General features: G+C 42.4%; 3 protein-coding genes across 4 annotated transcripts in view; 2 read left to right on the forward strand and 1 right to left on the reverse strand.

Moving 5' to 3' along the window:
- Positions 1-14,830, reverse strand: part of LOC129765388 (activated Cdc42 kinase Ack) — a 75,906-nt gene that overhangs the window by 44,341 nt on the left and 16,735 nt on the right. The gene's annotated exons all lie outside the window — the stretch shown is intronic.
- On the forward strand, positions 4,518-6,290 carry LOC129765751 (uncharacterized). Its single transcript, XM_055766174.1, has one exon. It carries the CDS (start codon positions 4,518-4,520, stop codon positions 6,288-6,290), a length of 1,773 nt encoding a protein of 590 aa, XP_055622149.1.
- Positions 6,384-8,968, forward strand: LOC129765752 (uncharacterized). Its single transcript, XM_055766175.1, has 3 exons — positions 6,384-6,499; positions 6,550-8,428; positions 8,777-8,968. Exons 1-3 carry the CDS (start codon positions 6,384-6,386, stop codon positions 8,966-8,968), a joined length of 2,187 nt encoding a protein of 728 aa, XP_055622150.1.

Consider the following 14,830-nt stretch of genomic DNA (forward strand, 5'->3'; position numbering starts at 1 on the left):
AACACCTTTAATAGCTCATTTAACTTTTCTGTTTAGATGCGTCGGGTACGCATAAGATCCTGTTCACACTGCTGTCTCGCATAAACCCAATCTCGAACTGTCTACTCATGAATTGATTGAACTGTTAAATTATTCCAAAAACACGATGTATGATGTCCTGAAAAAATTATGGGTACGTCTGGCCATCGACAGGAATCCTGGACGTTGTTTTCTTTTTCTTCAAACGGAATCCGAGGTTTTCATCTCGAGGTACCGCGAAAATGACAGAAGTTTCACAACTCTGTGTTCAGAAAGCATAAAATGGACCGGAACGAAGCGCGAATCAAAACCTGGAAACAAAGAAACGCTCAAGATAGTTGTGCAAGAATTTGCTGACGAAATACAAGAGCGTCGTTTCGAACAAGTTTCTGGACAAGGATTTCATACTTCGATCCATCGACTGAGTACCCCGGATCACCACAAGAAAAAGGAAATAAATCGACGTTTCCGGAAAAATCCTCATTTCGCAAGCAATATGTAGCTCTCAGTGACGCTTTCGTAATCATTAATCAAATAACTTGAACCAAGAAATTTATGAGAAGTGCCTTCCGAAGAGGCTGCTACCTTTCATGGCGCAGTTATCAGCGTCACGTGTATCATGCTGGGGGCTTCGGTTTCGATTTCCGTTCAAGCCGTTGGATAAATTTCCTCTGGCTTACACTGTGGCATACGCGTATAGTTCATCTTGAAGATAGAAACAGATAGAAACGTTTTCGCTATACAAAAATCAACTGTTTTTATAGCGAATATTCTAGACGCTACCTAGACAAATAGAACTATAAAAATATTGACCGTGGAAATAGGGCACGGCATTTTCAGTGCATCGTTCAGTCGTCACGAATACATCAGCGATCAGTAAAGATCTACCAGTTTGGACTATGTTCGATCGATCTCTTCTACAACATCGAGTGGAAAGTCTACTGAACTCTGAAACTCTGCTCCGAAACTTTCTGTGCGGAGACACCTTATATTGTCTAAAAAATGGCCCAAGAATGTGGCTTCCGATGGAGCATACTTTGAATAAAGTAGCAGTGCGCTTTAGATCTAAAATGTTTTTTTTATCAAAAAACTAGAAGTGGGTTATATCTGTGATATAATCGCAGGGTAACTGCTGCTTTCACCAAACAATGCGGTTTCTTTAATATGAAGAAATATTTTCTACCCCATATCGAACATTTCGTATTCCATAGCCCATGGCACCTTTTGTACGCAAAAGGTATTATCATCGATACTTTGCTTTTCGCTAGAGGCTCCGTTCGGTCCAGGGGTGGAATTGGGAGAGAAGAGCATAATACAGAGGCGATATAGGAGCGAGATCATCCTCATGTCACTTTGCAATCCATCTAAATTGAATTCCGAGCAGGCGCCAGCTTACATACAGATTTGTGTGATTTCAATAACCTGTACTCAAAGTATTTTTTAAGCTATTGAAACAAGTTTTCAGGTCAATAATTAACAAGCATATAACTCTTGAACATTTTATTTTTCGATTCAGCTGGCAAAGAGGTATTAACGTTCAAAACCTTGCACTCCAAACGCAACGCTCTCATTTTCGAAACATTCAACTTACACCCCGGTACAGGAATGAAAGACGTAGGGGAACCGCGGGTAATACGGACAGTGGGGGTATTATGGACAGGTGGTTGATTTGTGTAGTTACATTTTGAATTCCCGATATCTGTTAGTGAGAACACCTTCTACATGTTATTCTATAATATTGAGGCCACCCTATGGCAACGGATACTGATCAAAAGTGAAAAAGGGAAACAAAAACCGAAAATCATACATGATTCCGCGTGAGAATGTAATTTTAGCTGCTTCGATATTAAGCATTTTGAGTAATTTAATAGCAAAATTCAATTCGCTGATGGTTATATTTCGGGTTGTGACTTTACAGAGAAGCGATATTAGGTATGTACGGAAAAGTAAATTCATTTTTGAGTGGAAAAATTTAAATTATTGAAGTAATTGTACTGGTGTGGTAAAACGGACAGTTCAGTGCGAAAAAAGCATGTTTGCGTCTCAATTATCCACTTCTGAAATCATTCTCTTCCTCCCATCAAATTCTCTAAGTTGTTCTAAGTTTTTGCATGACATGATTTCTAACAGCAACACGTTTCGACATGTAACTAAAAACACAAAACAGCCACGCGCCACCGAAAGGGCAAACTGTCCTGTCGCAAAGCAGGGAAACAAAAGGAAATTGAACGGTGAACGGTGTGGATTTGAGGGATTTTTGACGTAGGACTACGTCTAACCGGAAGATATAGGGGGTGAAATGGAAATCTAGGCACTGAACAAGTAGGAAAAAATGCAAGATTTGGAACGCTTGTTAGATATGAAGTAGAATTTTCCAGAAATGTAGAAATCTAGTAACCTAGCAGTTTAACAATCTAGCCATCTAGTAATCTTGCGATTTGTGCACCCTAGCAACCCAATGTTTTTTCGCTCCTATAGCAACGTTTTTTCACCCAGTTTGTTACTTTGTATCGAACCTTCAAGAATGGAAGACGTATTAAAGGGACTGAAGTTTTGTTAAAAAACTCCGCGAGTTTTTTTTTATGAATATCCCGAAATAGTTCAACGAGTCGTTCGTTGTTCAACACTACTGCTGTAACAGAAGTGTTCCCCGAGTGTCCCCCGAGTGTTCCCCGAGTGTTCCCCGTCGAAACCATCTGCGGTCCATCTAGCGATCGAGATTGGAGTCTCCCATTTGCACGAAGAAATCCCAGCGATTAACCCGTTGTAGAAATCCCGCCCCATTAGTGTTCAACCCCATCATTTTGGTGCCGTGACCAGGATACAGGTCACACAATTCGCCCCGCAAACAAGAAGACGTACGGTCACATAACCTGAAAACCGACACTACCCAGAGCATCCGGTATCCGCACGATATCAAGAAGATTAACAGAGATAAACCCCGTTGCCCGAACTTCTAACGAAATTGGAAAAATTCGTTAATGCTGCCACCCACATTACCCGTGTATAACTGCCCATTGTCCAGTTATCTCAACCTGTTATTTCCCGTTAGTTGCTGATAGAATTAATCATACAAGGCCTCTTTGGAAGAGGTACAAGGTGAGTACCGTTCCAATAAGATTTACTCAATTTTTCGGTACTGCTGGGTCTTTTTCGACCGTTTTAGCTGTCCATTTGTATTCGGAGCTACCGTCAAGATGTCGAACCAGAACGAGAAAAGGATGAAAGCTAAGGAGCTGAAGCGGAAGAACATTATTGACTCGATTACCCGTTTGGAGACATTTTTACGGAATTTTGATCCTGATGAACATGGCCACGAAGTTCCACTACGTTTGGAGCGTATCGATAAGTTGATGGAGTCTTTCGAAACAGTACAATCACAGTACGAAGAGCTGGACGATGATGAAAACTTTGCACTAGAAAATGTCGAAATGCGAGCCAATATCGAGGAAAAATATTTTCAAGTGAAAGCTGGTTTGTTGGCGAAGCGCCCCACTCATGAATCGCCTGTGGCATCAACCTCTACTCAAGCTATGCCCCCTCGATTACCATTTCCCACCCCGCTGTCGAACGTTAAACTGCCGACGATCACGCTGCCTGAGTTCGATGGTGATTTTAATGGTTGGCTCACCTTCCATGACACTTTCCTTTCTATGATACACTCGTCCACGGAGATATCAAGTGTGCAGAAGTTTCACTATCTCCGCGCTGCTCTAAAGGGAGAAGCAGCGAATCTCATTCAATCAATCACCATCACGGCTGCGAACTACTCTGTTGCTTGGGACACGCTTGTCAAGCGTTATTCCAATAAGCGTCTATTACGGAAGAAGCACATACGAGCGCTCCTGAAATACCCAAAAATCTCGAATAATTCAGTGGAGGCGCTCCACCGCATTCTTGATGATTTTCAACGGCACACCAAGGTACTGCAGCAATTAGGAGAACCTGTCGAACAATTTAGTTCCATTCTGATAGAGCTGCTGGTAGACAAATTAGATGACGCCTCCCACAGCGCATGGGAGGAATCAATCGCATCAGATGAAAATCCGGCCTACGAAAAAATGGTTGAGTTCCTGCAGAAAAGGACTCGAGTACTGGAGACGATTATGATCAACCGCCCCAATCCATCTCAATCAAAAACCGAGAATCCGAATTCTGGAATCAAATAGAAAAATGTTACCCGTGTCAGTTCCAATGCTATGAGTGAAACTGACAGCAAAGTCTATCCGATGTGCCCTGCCTGTGAGAAGCAGAGGCATTTGCTAATGAAATGTCCCATATTCAACGAAATGAATGTTCAAGATCGTCTAAGGGTCGTAAACGACAAAAAGTTATGTGGTAATTGTTTTCGTAGCGACCATTTTGCTCGTGCTTGTCGCTCAAAGTTTGTGTGCAAACATTGTACTAAGCGGCATCACTCGATGATACACCCCGGCTATATCGAAACTCAATCCCATCCGGAACCTAAGTCAGAGACAATCTTGTTGGGAAACAAGCCCATGCCTGGTCCCTCCCGCATAGTAACTGCCATTGCCACCACCGAGACTCTGGCTGCCGACAATAATACTCAAATAGTAACATCCAACGCAGCTGTAGAAGGGAACAAAATAAGTGTACTTCTTTCTACCGTGGTTCTAATAATCGTAGATACATATGGACAAGAACACTTGGCTCGAGCTTTGTTGGACACAGGTTCGCAGCCAAATGCCATCAGTGAACGGTTGTGTCAGCAGTTGCATCTTACACGCACAACAGTCAACGTCCCCATCTCGGGTGTAGATGGCACCCTCACGAGCGCTAAGCACCAGGTGACTACTGAGCTTCGATCCAGAGTGAACGATTTCAAGCAGCAAATGGATTTTCTCGTCCTACGAAAAGTCACCAGCCATACCCCAGCAGTTTCATATTCTGCTGTCCATTGGAAAATCCCGAAATCAATTTTGTTAGCCGATCCTGAATTTAATATTTCCCGAAGAATCGACCTCATAATTGGCGCAGGTCATTTTTACACTCTTTTGCGTGATGGACGAATCCATTTGACCCATAATCTTCCCATGCTGGTAGAAACCGTCTTTGGCTGGATCGTAACTGGTCAAATGGAGCACGGCGATTCAAGAGAAACAGTAACTTGTCATGTGGCTCAAATTCCGTCGATCGAAGATCTGTTAGAACGTTTTTGGAAACTTGAAGAGGTAAGCGGAACGAACTATTCTGTAGATGAGCAGAATTGTGAGAATTTTTATCGTGAAACCGTTTCTCGGGAAAAGTCTGGTAGATACATCGTACGAATGCCCAGACATCCTCAGTTCAAACAAATGTTTGGAAGCTCAAAATTGACAGCTCTTCAACGATTCCGTTGGTTAGAACGAATGCTAGAGAAAAAGCCAGATCTCAAACCGCAGTATCATGATTTCATCAAGGAATATATAGCTCTTAAGCACATGAAGGAAGTACCTAATGAAGATGTAGATCGCCCAGATGCTTGCTATCTTCCCCACCATCCAGTCGTAAAAGAGGACAGTTCGACGACAAAAGTTCGTGTCGTATTTGACGGCTCAACGAAAATGAGTTCCGGACATTCTCTCAACGAAGCCCTCCTTGTCGGACCAGTCGTTCAAGACGAATTGCTCACTATTGTTCTGCGTTTCCGACAGTTTCCAATTGCGCTAGTGGGGGACATTGAAAAAATGTACCGCCAGGTTTTGCTACATCCAACCGATCGCCCACTCCAGAGAATATTCTGGAGATTCGACAGCACTGAACCCATCAAAGCTTACGAACTCTCCACCGTTACGTACGGTCTTGCTCCGTCGTCGTTCTTGGCGACCCGAACTCTGCAGCAATTGGCAGAAGATGAAGGTGCACATTTTCCCGAGGCCAGCCGAGTAGTGAGAAAAGACGTGTACGTGGACGATTTAATTTCCGGCGAAAGCACTGTGGAACGAGCTATTCAACTGCAAAATGATTTGATGAAACTACTGAAGCGAGGTGGATTTCGTTTGCGAAAATGGGTTAGCAATTCCCTCGAAGTGTTATCAGAAATTCCTGAAGAACTCCAAGGCACCCGATCTCCCATGAAGTTCGATCCCGAGGAAACAGTTAAAACTCTCGGCATCTGCTGGGAACCAGAGACCGACAAACTGCGTTTTAATATTGCCGTCAACGTAATAAATCCGGTACCAACTAAACGGGAAGTGTTGTCAACGATTGCCCAGCTGTACGATCCACTTGGGCTCGTGTCCCCCGTCATCGTTCAAGGCTTCTGTCCTTAGAATGGGATGATGAAATTACTCCAGATCTTCACCGTAAGTGGAAAATATTCTGCCAACAACTTCCCACTCTTTCAAAATTTCGGATTGATCGAAATGCATTCATTCGGAATTATCAAGTCGCCGAATACCACACATTTGCAGACGCATCAAAAGCTGCATATGGAGCATGTATTTACATCCGATCCGAAGACGCCCATGGCAACGTCAAAGTGAGTTTGCTGGCTTCCAAATCGAAGGTAGCCCCATTGAAACCAATCAGCATTCCCCGGCTCGAGTTGTGCGCAGCTCTCCTCGCTACCCGTTTGTTTGAAAAAGTAGTTGCTGCTCTGGATCAGATTTCCTCTAGGAAGTACTTCTGGTCAGACTCAACAGTGGTCCTGCAGTGGATGAAGGCGCCACCGCGGACCTGGAAAACTTTTGTTGCCAACCGTATTTCCGAAATACAAGCGACAACCCATGGATTCCCTTGGCTGCACGTTGCAGGGATCGAAAATCCCGCTGATTTGTTGTCCCGCGGTTTCCCTGCTGACGAACTAGTCACCTGTGACAAATGGCTTCACGGACCAAGCTGGCTACACGGACCCAAGGAAGTGTGGCCCACTCAAAATCTCCCGCGCACCGAGCTCCCAGTGGAAGAATTGGAACAACGTACTGCAGCTGTGCTGACTCTCCAAACTTCTGCTCCCCACGAATTGTTCCTGCGATTCTCATCATACAATATGTTGCTGAATGTGGTGGGATGGGCATTCCGATTCATCCAAAATACACGCTCAAAGAATATTCGAATCCCGGACCGAGTGCTTCTCGTCAAGGAACTACACGTTACTAAGTTGTATCTGACGAAACTAGTGCAATCAGAATCATTCCCCGATGAGTTAAAGGCTCTGCGCAAAGGACTTCCAGTTTCAAAACATTCCAAACTTCGGCTCCTCAGTCCGTTTCTGGATCCTGAAGGTGTGATTCGAGTTGGTGGCCGGCTACAGCTATCTTCTGAACCCTACAACATTCAACATCAAATGGTCATCCCAGGTTTTCACCCGTTCACAAAACTGCTAATTATGCACCACCATAAGAAGCTTGCCCATGGTGGCAATAACGTAACCCTCGCAGTTCTCAGGGATGAATTCTGGCCATTGCATGGCCGGAGAGCTGTAAGAAGTGTCCTTCGAACCTGTTTAAATTGCTATAGAACAAACCCTCAACCGATTGAACAAACTGTTGGTCAACTTCCCTATAATCGTGTTACGGCCAACGAGGTGTTCGCTTGCACTGGAGTGGACTATTGTGGGCCCCTCTATCTTAAGCCCTCGCACCGACGAGCAGCATCGCAAAAAGTGTACGTATGTGTATTTGTGTGCTTTAGCACAAAAGCGGTCCATCTCGAGTTGGCAGGCGACTTGAGCACTAACACGTTTCTAATGGCTTTGGATCGATTCATGTATAGGAGAAACAAACCGTATCATATATATTCCGATAACGGAACAAATTTTATCGGAGCCAAGAATGTACTGCATGAGCTGTATTCTAGGCTTCAGACAGGCCCGGAAAATGATAAAATCAGTAAATATTTAGCCCAAGACGGAATTCAATGGCATCTAATTCCACCGCGATCCCCAAACTTCGGCGGCCTCTGGGAGGCCGCGGTTAAAGTGGCCAAAAAGCAACTCGTCAGGCAACTAGGCGATTCCTTGCTCTCGTACGAAGAACTCCTTACCATTCTCGTCCGCATTGAGGGATGCGTGAACTCGCGTCCTCTTATGCCTATGTCCGATGATCCCAACGATTTGACTGTGCTTACTCCGGCTCATTTCCTGGTCAGGAATATGATTAGGTCACTCCCCGAACCAGATATCCGCCATCTACCGATGAATCGACTAAACTACTACCAACGGATTCAAGCCCACAGCCAACAGTTTTGGCACCGATGGAGGTCAGAGTACCTAAAGGAACTGCAGATACAATACAAAACAAACCCGAAACTATGCAGCCTCGAAGTTGGGAGTGTTGTAATTCTGAAGGACGACAGTCTTCCACCGACGCGCTGGCCCCTCGCGCGTATCCTAGAAGTCCATCCCGGACCTGATGGCATCGTCCGCGTGGTGACTATTCAAACTTCGGGAGGTGTACTGAAGCGATCTGTATCGAAGATTTGTCCTTTACCCAAAGCAGGAGAATTTTGAATTTGGACGTAGATTTAAGTTATTATTGAAAATTGAATTTTCAAGGTGGCCGGTTAATGTTAGATATGAAGTAGAATTTTCCAGAAATGTAGAAATCTAGTAACCTAGCAGTTTAACAATCTAGCCATCTAGTAATCTTGCGATTTGTGCACCCTAGCAACCCAATGTTTTTTCGCTCCTATAGCAACGTTTTTTCACCCAGTTTGTTACTTTGTATCGAACCTTCAAGAATGGAAGACGTATTAAAGGGACTGAAGTTTTGTTAAAAAACTCCGCGAGTTTTTTTTTATGAATATCCCGAAATAGTTCAACGAGTCGTTCGTTGTTCAACACTACTGCTGTAACAGAAGTGTTCCCCGAGTGTCCCCCGAGTGTCCCCCGAGTGTCCCCCGAGTGTTCCCCGAGTGTTCCCCGTCGAAACCATCTGCGGTCCATCTAGCGATCGAGATTGGAGTCTCCCATTTGCACGAAGAAATCCCAGCGATTAACCCGTTGTAGAAATCCCGCCCCATTAGTGTTCAACCCCATCAACGCTTATAACTCGAGCATTTCTCAATAGATCGCAAAGGTTTTTGCATCAATTGATAGGAAATATATCTACGCATCTATCATAACGAATAACATTTTATTTTTCTTGAGATAAATAATTGAATAATTGTGAAATATCAAGCATTGTCCAAATGCACTATGTGCCCATTTTTGATTGGTCCATTTTGTGCTCCTCAAATCGTACCGACCAAAACGGGCAACCAGAGCAGCAGCGAAATAGAATGAAGCACGATTGGAAAGGAAAAAGAAAAAGAAAAAAAAAATGAACGAAACATTGGACGCAGTCTCACACATGCGTAATTCTCGAGCCAGCCAGCCAGCTTAAAAATCCCCGCTCCGCTGCAGTAACGATCATTCTCATTCAAACCGTACACCACATCGGTTCGCATCACAACACATCAACAAACCAATCCAAGCAGCCATGTCTGGACATGGTAAAGGAGGAAAAGTGAAGGGAAAGGCGAAGTGATCGAGTTAGCTGGCAAAGCTGCTCGCGACGATAAGAAAACCCGCATTCGGAACAGAACACATTCGGTTCGGTGGACATCAAGACAACAGGCAGTTGCAGCGAGTGGCGAGTGGCAAACGCAATCGCAAAACGGCATTTGTTCTGAGCTTATTGATAGTTGGGGACTTTCCTGATTATTCAATTTTCACCAATTCTTAAATTGTTTCCAGATTGAAAGTACAGTAATTTACAATTAGTTCGACATTTAGCTAATTGGACGGACATGTAATGCGACTTATTTAGTTGGACATTTTTGTAAACATAGAGATCCAAATTATGACCCCACATTGAAAGTCGACATTGTACCACTGTCATCGCAAATGTTCAATTACAGGTTAAAATCGCCTCCAATGCGACACTGAGTGGTGCTTCGGCACGTCGCATTGAATGTAATTTACTGTACAACATGTCACAAAGCTGGATGGGAAGAAATTTTTCAACTGTGAAAGCTGTGGCGAGTGGCAACAAATCGCTAAACAGAAAGGTTTAGTCGAACAAGATGGGGATATCGAGTGATAACAAAACAATAAACTCTTTAGATTGAAGATAATTTTGTGATCCTGAAAAGGACACTTTTTAGCCTGCATATGAATCCAACGAGCGAACAAATCGTAATGAATGTATTTTTTTGCCATCGCTGCCTTTTAACGCTCATTCGTTCGTCTCGTTGGACTCGCCCCTTTGACTGAGTCTGCCGATTTGTCTCTATCCTGTGAGCATGTACCGCTAAAGTACAAAACGCGCGCTGATGACCACCTATGCATTCCCTATCACAGCCATTATTTTGATTGTACGATATGTGCGAACGCCAAAAGATGCCCGGCGTTGAACATTTAATAAGTACAAAGCCTTCAGAAAAAAATCAAGAATCAACTATGAGATAGTGAGAAAAAATTGAGAAAGTTTGTATAAAAAAAAGCAAAAACACAACACCAAAGGTTCTTTTCAGAACCCCCAACATGTTCATAAAGAGTAAACAGTAAACTAATCCATTTTTCAGGTAGATAGGTAGGTATTCACGTAGGAGAAGAAAATAAAACAATATATTTAAAATATATATTTAGCAAAAGCTGTCCCCTTTGTATAGTCCTACGTCACTCCGGTTATGTCCCCGACATTACCCACCCGTCTTTTTTTGGGGGAAACTTTTTTTATGCGGTCCCTATCTACCGCACAAAAAAAGTTTTTTTCGAAATGTGTACCGAACACGATTTTTTAAATCTACTGGTGAAGTTCCGCACGATTTTTTATGCGATTTTTTTTATGCGGTCCCTATTCCCCGCACAAAAAAAATTGGCCTGTATATTGAATTGCAAGAAACTGCATCAAAGTTTTGGGAAACATAAGATAGTCCTACGTTAAAATATTCAGACGGGAAATACAAATTTCCGGTACATATTTGACAGAATGTAAGACGACCGATTGTAAAATTGAATGTCAGACTATCATTAACAATGGAAAGCACTATAGAACTTCCGTATTTCTCCAGAATGATCAGCTATTGTACAGTGGTAGACATTCGTTTAGCCGCACCCTATTTTCCTCAATATTTTTAAAAATAAGTCAATTATTTGTACAGTTTTGCTCATAAAAGACGACTATTGTTTATTTTCATCGAATTGATTCTAAAAAAAAGTATAAATTCACTTTTTTGTTTTCTAAGTAATTCAAATATGTGGAATCAGGGTGGACATTCGTTTAGCCGCATCAATAAAAGAAAATTTGTGCGGCAGATTTCGAGTCCAATCGGTAGCTAATATTTAGTATGTCCACCTACATTTCGGATCACTTTGAAAACTCGATTTGGCTTCGAGTCAGACAGATTTTTTTCGGCCAAGATTCTCCATAAGTTCTCTATGGGATTGCAATCGACCGTCAGCGATCATTCAAGAAGCGGAATGTCCTTCTCGGCAAACCATGCCTTCGATTGCTTGGAAACGTGGAACTATGCATAATCCTGTTGAAAAAAACGACATCCTCGGTAGCGTTATTCTCAATATGGCCAATCAAAACGTCCTCCAGGAATTGAAGATACTTTTCGGAGTTCATTCGGGTGGAAATGAAACAAATGAGAAGTGATAGGAAACGGCTCCCCACACTGTCAAACTTCCGCAACAAAGTTTCGCTTCGATCTCACGACATTGAACTTTTTTCGCCGGAAAATACAACATTTCTCCATTCTAGTTTCCATTCCATGTATTGCCGGGCGAAAATGAGATTGTTCTGCTTATGGGTGGCGGTCAGTTTCGGCGCCCCTTGAGGTTTCTTCCACATGATGTTTGGTGACTCATTCAAGATGCGCACAATATGCCTCTTCGTTACTGGAACAACCGATTCTGCCTTAATGTATGAGCAGGACATCGTTTCCTGGTTGCTTCGTGTCTTATTCGACCTTTAAGACGCAAAGTAACTTTGGTGTTCCCATTTGTTGGTCGTTATATCCCATATTTCTGGCACTATTTGAAGAAATTCCGTACCACTTTCTCAGATTGACCAATTTTTTGGTACGATCGAGCGATTAGAAAACTTTTGTTCACTGAATATCTTTATTATTTTTCGCCCTTCTTACGTCAATAGAATACCTTTCGCCATTCCTTTAAATTCTACGTAAATCACTAATCTGACCAACTTCTTGCGTTGCACATCTAATATTTATCTTGTAAATTGAACATTCCCAAGTATTTTTTTCAAAAAGTACAGATAAAGGCTTAGTGATTATGCGAAAACTCGATTTTTCTGCCCTGCGGCTAAACGTATGTCTCGGTAAAAAACGACGTTTGAATGTTTATATCCACCGATGCCGCCTTGTGTGTGTGTGATTGTTACGTACGTCCTTTCAATAAAAGTGACTTAAATATACTATCACTACAGCAAATAAGTATCACGATAAAAAGAACATTCCTAGTTGTTTTGTAAGTGTTTCAAGTTTTTTTTTCAAGTGCGGCTAAACGAATGTCTATCACTGTATCTCCTCTCAGTTTTCTTCTCTTGGACTTTGTTCACGGAAGCGATGATTTTTTCTGTCTTGGCTCCTATCAATATCATTCCGCATATTTTGTCGTGTTGGTTATTGCAACGTAGCTACGCGTGGTATATTCCTATAATTCACTTATCATTTTTAGCATCATACTCTTTCCTGCAGCACTTAGTACTTCAGTTATGGAAGGAAAGACTGATACTTTTAACAAACAAGGGGTTATCGAACTATTTTTAGATATACTACATACTTTATTAATTACCTAACCAGGAATCCAGTCAATCTCTTGATTATAATATACCCATCGATGAAAAAGTTACTTCATTTCTCAGGGCATTTTGTTGAATGATCGCAATCCAATTAGCATATCTGCTTTAATTGACCCTAGATTGATCTCAAACCAAGAATCAGTCGCCTATCGAAAAAATTGATGCTGATATGCAATTACTTAAGCAACCAGTATTAACATAATCAACGCAACCACAGTGATGAAATTAAACACAACAAAAACTGCTGAAACGTGCCAACGACGATATCAACTCTTACCAGCGTCGGACAGTAAAAACTGTCAGTGAGGTAGACCGCTACCCGCTTATGGAATTGATGTGCACAGTGTTCACAAGTCGCACGCAGGATAGACGCGTTGCCTCCATGTAATCATTGCATTCCAATTGAAGTGCATTTTACCTCATCCCCGTCTACAGCAGTTCATCTGTCTGTGTTTAGACCTGGTGGTTACATTTGATGTTGATTTGAAGTGTGGAACAGATGACGGCTGCTGCAGTAGCAAATCGATCAAAGTGCAGCGCACATAGATACGGTTGCACAGTCGGTCAATTGAGCCGCGGATGTTTTCTTTGAAACTTTCGGAGTTTAGACAGATTGCTGCATTAAATAATGCCACAGTCTGTAATACTTGAAAATGTTCAATTGTCCCAATTCAAATAACCACCGCCGCAAAGCGAGTTACTCACTACCACAGCCCAGAGTAAATCGGACTTATGATCGGGGGTTGTGATCTATAGCCTCAAGCTGAAACACAGGCGGGAACGGTTGCACATACAACGCCCCGTCCACCAAGATACCATGATTTAAAAAACGAGATTAATTTCGAGCCACAACAAAAGTTCACTGATCTTGGAATGGTCTACCACCGTTCACGTCGAGCTGAAACCGGGTGAAGGACCCAGCTGGCAATCAGTTCGTATTGCAAAAAAAAAGAGCGAGGTCTTGGTTCATTGTGATCGCACTATGTCTTAACCAGGCACACATCACCAGCTGTTTTGGTTGGAACTAGGTTTGTTTGTCGTCGATTTTCGCTCGCTGAGACCTGGGAAATCTACTCATGCAATTGAATTGGCGCAGCAGACCGATGTTATTGTAATGACAAATAACTAAATTTAATCATTCCCCCCTGAAATTTCGAGAACTATGCGTAGCTAGTGTCTCAGGGTTATCATCGCTGGTTAGTCTTTCTACTTCACTGCTTAATTGACGTTAACCGATAGTGGACAAATATGGGTGAATCATTGTCGCCACGTTTAGTCGCCGTCTCCAAGTGATCGAACGTTGCGAATTTGACGTCAGTGAGCTTCACAGAATTGTTCACTAATCAGGCGCATAAGTCACGCAACCGATTTGCACAAATATACCTCTGACATATATACAGGTCGGACTCGATTATCCGGAGTATTGATTTTTTTTTCACTCCGGATAATCGAGTAAAAAAAAACGAATTTTCTCACGGTAAACTAAATATAATCATTATTTGAACTTATTTATTAAACGGTTTTATCTAGGTTGACCCGTTTGTATGTTTGTGACTTTGTAACTTGGTATGTAGCGCTGTACCACATTAATAGAAATTTAACCCCCTTGATCTGGAATTTGGAACACATCTTTATCTCTGGTGTTGAAAAATTTCTCTATTGAAAGAAAAATTTTAACGCTTTCGCGTGAGTTCTGTTACAATACTAAAAAATTTATTCAAAAGTTTCACAATATATACATGGTTCCTTAAACTAAGATTGACGAGGAACATCCCCTCTCTCTCTCTTGAAAACCGATAACATATCGGTTTCGTTTAGATCATCTACCTTCCTTGTCCCTTCTTCTAGCGTATGGTAACGTGCAGTCTGAGACGGCTGCACTACCCTAAGAAAATACCTTAAGTTTATAGCACCTCGTCGGTGCGCCTATCTTATTCTTGGATTTCCCCTTTCCATCCTTCGCTCTAAATAACATCCTTTTATTTTATTACACCCTGCTGGTGTATCTGGCTGAGCGCAGCTAGGGATGGAAAAGGGTAATAAAAATGCATCCTAAA

The sequence above is a fragment of the Toxorhynchites rutilus genome, chromosome 2 (assembly GCF_029784135.1).
Source record: "Toxorhynchites rutilus septentrionalis strain SRP chromosome 2, ASM2978413v1, whole genome shotgun sequence".
NCBI classification, from domain to species: domain Eukaryota; kingdom Metazoa; phylum Arthropoda; class Insecta; order Diptera; family Culicidae; genus Toxorhynchites; species Toxorhynchites rutilus.